Source organism: Cannabis sativa, chromosome X (genome assembly GCF_029168945.1).
Source record: "Cannabis sativa cultivar Pink pepper isolate KNU-18-1 chromosome X, ASM2916894v1, whole genome shotgun sequence".
In the NCBI taxonomy this organism is placed as follows: domain Eukaryota; kingdom Viridiplantae; phylum Streptophyta; class Magnoliopsida; order Rosales; family Cannabaceae; genus Cannabis; species Cannabis sativa.
In genome coordinates, this window is record NC_083610.1 from 13167639 (window position 1) to 13178068 (window position 10430).

The 10430-nt window shown below is 35.7% G+C and overlaps 1 protein-coding gene across 1 annotated transcript; it reads right to left on the reverse strand.

The window, feature by feature from the left end:
• Positions 1-257: 257 nt before the first annotated feature.
• On the reverse strand, positions 258-2597 carry LOC115710575 (ADP-ribosylation factor). Its single transcript, XM_030638947.2, has 7 exons — positions 2391-2597; positions 1764-1912; positions 1353-1423; positions 936-1055; positions 736-854; positions 574-655; positions 258-467 (listed from the first exon to the last, which is right to left on the reverse strand). Exons 2-7 carry the CDS (start codon positions 1909-1911, stop codon positions 462-464), a joined length of 546 nt encoding a protein of 181 aa, XP_030494807.1. The 5' UTR covers position 1912; positions 2391-2597; the 3' UTR covers positions 258-461.
• Positions 2598-10430: the final 7833 nt, after the last annotated feature.

Genomic DNA, 10430 nt, shown 5'->3' on the forward strand with positions numbered 1-10430 from the left:
TTCACCATTGCCATTGTGAAGCTTTACAGCAAACAAGCCAAATAACCTTCAAAACTAGTCAGAGCTGAGCACATTTGGGGGGTTCATATTTTACTCAACCCTCGACCACAGTTTTACATTTACATTGACCTCATTTCTTTGAATTCTGATATGCAAACATTGCTGGTACAAAGGAGGCCACGATGTGAATGGGTTGAGTTTCTTCAAACTAGATTATATGATAACAACACCAACCGGGTAAAATACATCCAAAGAAATCTTTCAAAGAGGAAATATGAATTATTATGGAACACTATTTAGTAACAAAAAGTCAGCGTTTGCAAGAGAAAGCATAAACACCGTACAACGAAGGCACTTTAACAACATACCAAATCTAGAACAATAACAAACACAACAAAATGTATCATAATCTTTTCTTGTACTTCAGCCAACAAAAAATTGCGAATGAAGCCGCCCACCATCTACGCCTGCAAATACATTTAAACAACAATAAATTAGAGGAAAATAAACGATAGCAACAACTTTAACAAATAGTAACCAGAAAAGAACAACAAAATTAAGTAGGAAGAGAACCTTGTTGGCAATGTTGTTTGAAAGCCAGTCAAGTCCCTCATACAACCCTTCACCTGAGGTTGCACATGTGCTCTGGATATACCTATAATATATTCTTCCGTGGTTAGTCATACCCACCAGAGAGAGGGAGAAAGATATAGTTAGCTATAATCAGTTTTTTACCAATGACGTTGACGAAGTGAATGGAGACCGAGCTTATCAGTTATCTCAGCTGCATTCATAGCATTAGGAAGATCTTGTTTGTTTGCAAATACTAGCAGCACTGCATCCCTGAGCTCATCCTATCAATATTTCTTCAGGTAAGTAACTATGTTTTCATTTAGGAACCAAAAAGGTTAAAATATTCAGAAGTGGCATAATACCTCATTCAACATTCTGTGCAACTCATCCCTGGCTTCAACTACACGGTCTCGGTCATTGCTATCAACAACAAAGATTAGACCCTGTGTGTTCTGGAAATAATGTCTCCACAAGGGTCGGATCTGAAAATATCATATATTTTCTAAATTATTCAGACTCATTCTGTATGTTTAGAAGTACGCTCACAAAGAAAATGAAATTATGTTTTTTCAACTAGCAACAGGCACCAGTCTCTCCTTTGATATTCTAATGGGCGGACATAGATTATCCACATAACATTTAAGCAAACTAACTTCTGAATCAGGGATATAACAAAATTGAAAAGAAAATAATAACAACAAAAGGATCTATTTACAATTATCAAGGTTACTATAGCAGAATCAAACTAATGTCTGTATTAACTAGATCTAGTGACAAACCTTATCTTGGCCCCCAACATCCCAGACGGTAAAGCTAATGTTCTTGTATTCCACGGTCTCCACGTTAAATCCTAACCAAATAGACCAGAATCAGTTGCAATTACCAAAAGGAAAATAATAAAAACGTAGATTTGTGAAGAACAAATATGATAAGAGTTGAAGAGCATTTTGTTTCCACTTCTCAAGCAATTTTAATTGGCAATAGTTTAGGAGAATACGGATTAATGCCTACTCAAATTAGGACACCACAAATTGAAATAGTGAAGACTGAATTATCCTATGGCAAGTCTATTTTGTAAAAGAAAAAAAATCATTAACAAGACCCTATCCCAATTCGTAGACATAGAAATAAATGCAGAATAAAGAATTACCAAAAAGTCAGAAGATTAGTATAAAAGACAAAGAATATACCAATAGTTGGAATGGTGGTGACAATCTCCCCGAGCTTGAGCTTGTATAAAATAGTAGTCTTACCAGCCGCATCGAGACCCACCATAAGTATACGCATCTCTTTCTTGGCAAAAAGCCGGCTGAAGAGCTTGGTGAAAGACAGCCCCATTCTGAAATCCAAATATCCAACACATTTAATGCTGTAATTATCTCACTTTCCAAGAAGGTCACAAATGGGGTCTATATTCTATACGATCATCAAATCTACCAAAGACTTTCCTTTTCTTCCCAATGATTCGTAAATTCTATCGTCAAATGTGAATTAGAACAGGAATGGATCGAAATGAACCAGAACCAATACATATACGAAGAATCAAAATCATGAAGAAAAAAACGATCGCTGAATCTAAAATCAAGCAACCAAATAAGCACATATTGCATCGGAATCAATATTATGTAAATCCTAAATGACTAATAAATCAGAAATATTGAAGATCTAAATGTAGATCGGAGCAATTGCAAGGCCATCAGATGCTCTTGTAATCAGATCGCACTTACAGCAACTTCAATTTCTAGAGATCGATAGTTGAGAACAATCGAAATCTTAGCAAATCGAATGAGAGAGAGAGAGAGAGAGAGAGTACTTACCTGAGAAGAGAGAAAAAAGAGAGAGGTTTGTGGCAATGGAGAGCGTTCTCTGAGGTCCTTGATTTTCTCTCTCTCTAAACGAAGAAGAAAAGGAGCTGTCCTTCGAGCGAGAGAGAATACAATTATTCTCTTTTATTCTATTTATAGACAACATAACGCCGTTTCTCTCCTTTATTTTACCACTTAGCTTTTCTTAACGACCGTTAGTAACGCTGTCATAAAGAAGAATAGCCTGCATCTTCGAGATTGTAGTCATTGACTGTTTTTTTTTTTTTTTTTTTTTTTCTGGAAGTAGACATGACATAACTGTTGGGGAAGAGAAAAGTGGTGTTCTTTTTACGAACAGGATATCTACAAACACATTATTAATATTGATTAATGTTCTTAGCAAAAAAATATTGATTAATGTTCTTCTTCTTCTTCTTTTTTCTTTCATTTTTTGTTTAAATATTTATTTACATTTGGGTAAATAAGTGACGACATCACCCCAACCTCGTCCCTAAAGACACGAGGTTGGAATTTGGGGCTAGGTCGGGGATGGGATCCGAGCTTAGGGTCTCGGGTTTGAGTCCTGATTCAAGGGTCGAATCTAGGTTTGGGATCAGGTCAGATGCCATAGTTTGGGTCTAGGTTTGGATTTGGGTCTGAGATCAGGTTTAGGGGTCGAGGTTGAGGTCGAGATTTGGGGTTGGAGTCGAGACTGGGTTCGGGGTCGGAGTCAGGGCTAGGTTCGGGATCTGGGGTCCGGGTCCCAAATCCAAATCATGGGTACGAGGTCGAGTCAAGGTCCCCCAATGTCGAATCCTTTGTAAATATCATAATACGAGTTAATATGAATCATTTGTATTAAATAACACTGTAATGATCGCATAATTGCACATAACTGTTAGCATATAATTAACGGCTTAATAGTAATTAAATTAATATTTATGATTATATGTATATTAGTACAAAAATGGGATCTATTGTCAGAAATAGGTGTTTGAGAGATAATTTCTCAATTATGGAGATTTTATTCAGCTCTATGTGTGTTATGCATGTTATATATAAATTATGATATTTTTCATATTTTATGCCTGGTAATAGTAAAATACGTCAATATGGCTATTAGTGTCACAGTGTTACGGTAGAGTATTTAAGAATTAGCGAGGCAAATTTATGGACATTTAGAATGTCGAGATTATTGCAGGGTATTAGTTTTTGACCATTTTACCCTAGACATTAAGGTTACTTAAGAGGGAAGTAACAAAAAATTGGTCTTTTTTACCCTAAGATTGATATTAGCTGTTTTAGTGGAATTTCTAGATTGGGATAAGTGTTATGTTGAATAACCAAGTAGAATAAAACAAAAAATTAAGGAGATAACTGTATAAAATCAATATCATTCTCTTTCTCCTCACTTTCTCTAGGTTTGGAAACCCTTAGAACAATCTACCATTTTAGACCTAATTTCACCCAATTAAAATTGTAGTTCTTCAATAATTTAGAAGCAAGTTGTTAGCAAAGACTTAAGGTAAATCCTAGTTCTTTTACTTCTTTGATTTTAAGACTTAAAGTTTGGGTTTGAGTTTTGATTCCAAAAATTCTGTTCTGTTAGGATTTGAGTAGTTTAAGTTTAGTTTTGGGGAGTTATTTATGGTTGATTATGGCTGTTGTTGACGGTAGAACTTGTCAACCAACTTTTGGCCAGAAATCAAAGTCTGAATTAAAAATTTAGAGATAAAGTGTAAATTTAAACTACAATGGGTATTCAGAATAGAGAGAAAAATGGTTTGGTATTGCTTCAAAGTATGTGATTACAAGATTAATTTTTCAACCCTCTCACATCAGAGAATGGGGCACTTATAGGCTCTAATGTCTTGAGATACACTTGTGGCCCTCAAGGGACAAGCTAGCCTTATATTAATGCGAGTTGTAGGTGCAGGATGTGGTCTTGCGCCTTGTACCATTGTCGGTGTCAAGTGGTCCTGAGTTGTAGGGGTGGTGGTTACAGAGTACCTATTGTCGAGACGTGAGGGGCTATAGACAAAGTACCTCCACTACTTGTACCCTCCTGCCACCAGGTCACGCTGAAGGCGTGGCCGTAATCTGTTTCGTACCCTTTCGTGTGCATACCTTATCCTTTGATTCCTTTCTTATCCTTCTTCTCTCCAAAAATTAGGAAAATTTTGCCTTCAATCTCCTCCTTATCGCCACCTTTTCTCCCTTCACCTCTCTCGCACATCCCCTATCTCACTTGCACACACTCACTCGTAGCTCTCTCTCTCTCTCTCTCTCTCTCTCTCTCTCTCTCTCTCTCTCTCTCTCTCTCTCTCTCTCTCTCTCTCTCTCTCTCTCTCTCTCTCTCTCTCTCTCTCTCTCTCTCTCTCTCTCTCTCTCTCTCTCTCTCTCTCTCTTACGCCCAACATCTTTCCCTTCTTCTTATATAGCGTCCAACATGCAACATGCATGCACCAGCTCGCACGGCTATGTTTCTAAATTCCACCTTTTCAACTCATGTTTGTGGATCGTCTTGGGTTCGGTCTTTGTGGTGCTTGAATACATCCCAAAAAGTATAAGTGTCAATTTTTGGGGTTAAGACTTGCCCCTTAGTCTACAAGAATTCTTTTAAGTGTTCTTTTTGACTGAATGAATTGGTGTTTTTCCTTGTTGAAATGTGAACCTTATCCTCTTCACATTTTCTGAGGATGTTTCTAGTATATATAGAGAGCCTCCCTTGCTTGATTTTCACTTCACCAAATCATTTTGGCATTGTTGCAAATTCCTTTCACTTTGTCCAGGAGGTCTTAAGTTTGACTCTTCACAAGGTCATTTTTCAACTTCCATTTCCTTAGTATTTTGTATCATTTTTTTTAATGACCTCCGCGCTTGTCCATGGTGTACAACGAGGTTTTCTCTCACACATGAGGTCGCATTTTGAAGCCTCCATTTTGCTTTGTGTGGCAAGTGTCTTGCTTGCTTTGGTGTAGCTTAGTACTTTACAGTGACCTCTTCTGCTTTACGAGGTATTGTGTTCATTCCTTTTCTCTTTGTTTTCTTTGTTCACACACCATGATTTTAGATTTCTTGTTGTCGTGGTCCGTGTGTTATCTTTATTATACTCGTTCTTAATGTTTGGAATATTTTACCAGGATCTAGATTTACTAACAAGTATGTTGAATTAACATCCTAGATATGAATTCTCTAAAATAATGAAATAAAGACATAAGGATTTAAGAAAACCTTACATTGATTGCAGCGGATATAATGACTCCTTCCGTTCAAGATCTCTAGCCCTTGATTCCTTTTTTTAGCAGTGCATTATCAAGATTTGAACCTTGATCTTTTTCTCTCCTTCGAGTTTGGTTACCACCGTCTTACTCACTATGATTGAGTACTTGACTTGCTAAGTGTGGGCACGACACTCATCACTAAGGGTTCGAATATGGAAGAACAAGGAACTCTCTCATCTAGGTTGGTTGAATAGTCAAGTTTGACATTAGTTGACAAATTTATCAAGTGGATGAGATAAGAGCATCATGTTACTTTTATAGTGTTTCAACTAGGGCTTAGGGTTGAATTATATGGATTAAAAAAGAATAAAATATTGGGCAAAAATAACATCATGGCCGTACACTTCAAATGACCAATTTCTAGTTAGATTTTTGTCACTTTATTTCAACCACTTATTCTTCTTTTCAATAATGCCATATTTTCTAATTCAATCCTATAAATGCCAAAATTATTTATTTAATAATTATAATTAATTACTAAATAAAATTTTCATTTATTTAATTTATTAATTAGACCATGCAAAGTCTCTTAATTAACAAATTGACCCCCAAACCTCTTTTCTTCACAATTAAGCCCTTACTTAGTGAAAATTCATAAATAAGACATAGTCTAATTTTACAATTATAATTGATTAATTAAAATCAATTAACTGAGTCTACAAGCAATATTATCTCAACAAGTGAGGGGACCAATGACCTATATAACCGAGCTTTCAATAAGTAGATATATAATTCACAAAGTAAATTCTCAACTTATTAATTCCACCTTGCGCCACTATAGATTTGGAATTGAATACACTCTCAGTTATATAGAACGCTCTATATGAACCACGATATAGATACGTTATGATTATCCATTGTTACAATCCTAATAGTCAAGGATCCTCTATAGATGATCTACACTGAATAGGGACAAATTTACCATTTTGCCATTCAATGTATTTTATCCTTAAAATACTTAGCTACCTATAAATGATATTTCAGTAAACTAATATAATTACTGAAATGAGATCTCAATCATTTATCTCTATTCAGCCAAACTCGAAGGAAATCATCGTTTCACTTCTAAATACTTATAGAAGCTATAGATTTGATATCTATGATCAGCGCTCCCACTCAATTGAACTACCATGTTCCCAAGATGTAAGTATTTAACAGAATTAAAAGTTAGCTTCCACGAACAACTCTAAGAACATAAATAACACAAACTAAGTTGAACCTAACAATATCAGGATTAAGATCCATAGACCTAAGATCAACCATTGATATTGACTTAGAAAGATGTAACGGTAAGTTTATGATATCTTATTCAAGATCAATATCGATCCCTTCCAATGTTTACTCCATACATCCGATACTAGTAAACTTTGCCAATATCCTGGAAAGGACATAACACTTATGCAAGGTGTAAGTATACCTTATCGCTGATTATCATGCCAGTCTAAATCTAGTGAACTGATAAATCATCAGAATTAAACTTTTAAACATATAATCATGATTATATTCCACTGTGCTGACGATATTATAATCATGAATAAATATATACATATTTATATATGTTCTGGACTTAATAGAATTTATACATTAAACATAATCATGAAATAAATCATGTGAACCATGCAACATATAGGCAATTTCTGATCTTTATGAATTAGTAAATCTAATTATATTGAAATGGGTTTTATTTAGGGCACAAAGCCCAACAGTTAACAAGTTGTGTCACATGTGCTCTCCTTAGGGCGAATATCTTCATGTGTTATATTTAGCGAACTTAGTACCTCTATTTTACCTCTTAGGTTAAGGTGTCGAGAGGTTTTGTCTAATGATCGACGCGATGAGATGGCCTAAACGAGATTAAAAGGGAAACTTTGGGCTTAAACACCATTTCACCTTCTTATTCAACCCTAACCACCTTCTAACCCTATTTTGCATTCCCTACCGAGTTCGTCATCATCCTCATCAAAAATCATCAATCTCATCTCACAAATCCAATTTTTTTTTCTTCTATTTTTCAATCCTTCACCCTTAACCAATAACACCATTCCCCTCATCAACCCATCTCTTCCCTTCCAAATCATACCTAAAATCCCTAATTTACACCCAATATCAAAAATCCACTATTCATTATCTTCAACCTCAAGATTTTTAAAGGCATTCATCATCGGAGGTTGTGTAAAGGTGTCTCTCATCAATGTGAGTATTTTTCATGATTATTCTTCAAGATTTTTGAAATAATTGTGGATTTTTTAGATTATTGCAAGAATTGGTGTGTGTATAGTGTTTATCTTAGATAATGTTGTGGTGAATATTGTTTGTGTGTGGTAATACTATTGAATATTAATTGGGTATTCATCTGGAAGTGAAAAAATTATGGGGAGGTGCTGGAAATTTTTTTTGAGTGATTTTTGGTTTGAGTGAGAATGGATCTTAAGAGGTGAAGAGTTGATGAAGAGGGTGCTTCATCATCCAACCCGCCAAGGGTTTTGAGAAGGTCAAATGTAGATCGGACAAGGTTTGTTAGTGCTAAGGCCCAAGATCGCTATCTAGAATTGAAGAATATGGCATTTATTGATGATAGGGGTATTGATGGTGGTGATACTACGATGCCTAGTCACCCACTATTTGAAGAAATTAGGCTACAAGTCCATAGGAGAGGATGGGTGCAATTTGTTCATGTTAAGGAGAGAGTGAACCAAACCTTAGCTCTAGAATTTTTTGCTAATTGGCCCAAAAAAAAGAATGAGATTGTTAAGGTGAGGAGTATTGATGTTCCAGGTCATAACTAAAGCACTTCATGTTGTATATTCACTACCCACCTTTACTCATGAAGAGCAACACCTATGAATGATCGAGGAGGGGGAGAAGTTTATCTATGTTGATATGGCTGAGACTATTGGCTTCCTGGGCTTAATGTTTCATGAGTATGATGGGAAACTGTACTAATTGTACCGATGTGAGTTAAGCCAGGTGGCTCGTGCCTGGTTGTATTTTGTGAGTGGCAGGTTGGTCCCAAACAAATATTTTTCTGATGCTCAAATGGATAGGCTGAAATATGTCTATGCCATTATGAAAGGATTTAATCTAAATGTGGGGGACATCATTAGGCACAGCTTTGACATAATGATACAAGGAGCTTCTGGAGGTGGACTTGGTTTAGCTGATGTTATTACTGATTTGTGTGAGACATATGGGGTGCCACAGTACTCTTATGATATGAAGGTTCCTCCACAACACATGATTGATGCGAGAATGGTGACTGGACTTAAAGCTCCACATCCATATGGTTAATCTCCTCAATCATAGCAAGGAGCACTAAGGAATAATCCTCCTGAGCGCACAGAAGGGCATGATGAAGAGTTACCACAACGCATTGCTGGCCCTATTGATCCAGCCATGCAGTATACACATGATCAACTGAATTATTTTATTCAGCCCGCAGAACATGCACATGCAACTTACATGGCGCAAAGGAGTGTGTTTGATGAAAACCAAGTGCAGCAGCTGAATTTGTTCATCACCAAGATGAATATCAAGATTGAGGATCCTAATTACTTGGTGAACCCACCCCGATTCTATTCTTATGACCAACCACCACCACCACCACCAAACCCCTTCTAATGGGGGTGCAGGTAAGTCTCTCTTTCCTTGTTTTGCATGACACATTGGGGACAATGTGTATTCTAAGTTTGGAGGAGGGGACTCTAACTTTTTACTATTTTTTTTTCTATTTTAAGTTTAGTATTATTAGTTAAATTTAATGTTTTTAGAATAACAATAATTGAACCGATGATAGTTGAATAATTGAGTTACCAATGTTATTTGTGATATGGATTGAGATAGAAACTGTGTGCTTAATTGGTAAACTCTATGGATTAATTAGGTTGTTTTTGTGGAACAATGTGTGAGTGTACGTTTTATAATTTGAAAAAAAAAAAATACATCATTTGTATTATACTTTGGGTTGTGGATTGTTGTATGAATGGAATAGAACTTGCATAATAAATTATCTCGAGGCAAAATTCTTGACACTTCATACTTGGAATATGATTAAAGTAGTTTTTGGATCGATTGAGCCTTTCGAGCCGACCCTTATGTTGTATCTCTGGTTACCCAAGTTTGAGCCTTAACATGTTTGAAAAATTTTAACCACTTTTGAGTTTACCTTATTTTCATAAGTGCATGTATCATCGATAAACCTTAAATTATACCATAGGTACTTGGCTAGTTTGGGAGAATCTGTTGTTATGGAAACTTAGTGAAACGTGAAAAATTGAGAAAAGTGTTATGTGATGAATTGTTTTTGACATCACTAAAATGAAAAAAAAAAATGACTTTCTCGTTGGTTATCTGAAGAAAAAAATCTAAAAAAGAGAGAAAGAATTAAAGGAAAAAATATATATGGTTGAATTCGGAAAAAAAAAAAAAGAAAGATTCTCATGGTTTCTCAACCCCGAATGGTAGTAGTTAGGCATTGGATTTCCCCAGTAGTTGTTATTATAAGGTTTGTTGGCCATATACTGTGCTTGTTCCATACTCTTTTCAGGCTCTTGTGATGTAGATGCAACAACAACATTTTCTACAGTTGATGCATTTTTCTTAGCAACTAAGGCAGCCACTTGATTAGATAAAGTAGAAATTTGAGCCGCTATATTTGTCATATGATCTACTTCATGTAACTTAGCCATATTTTTGTGAGTATTTCTTCCATTTGGCCAATTATAACTATTATGGCCATCTCCTCCAGTAAATTAATGGCTTCAATTGCAGG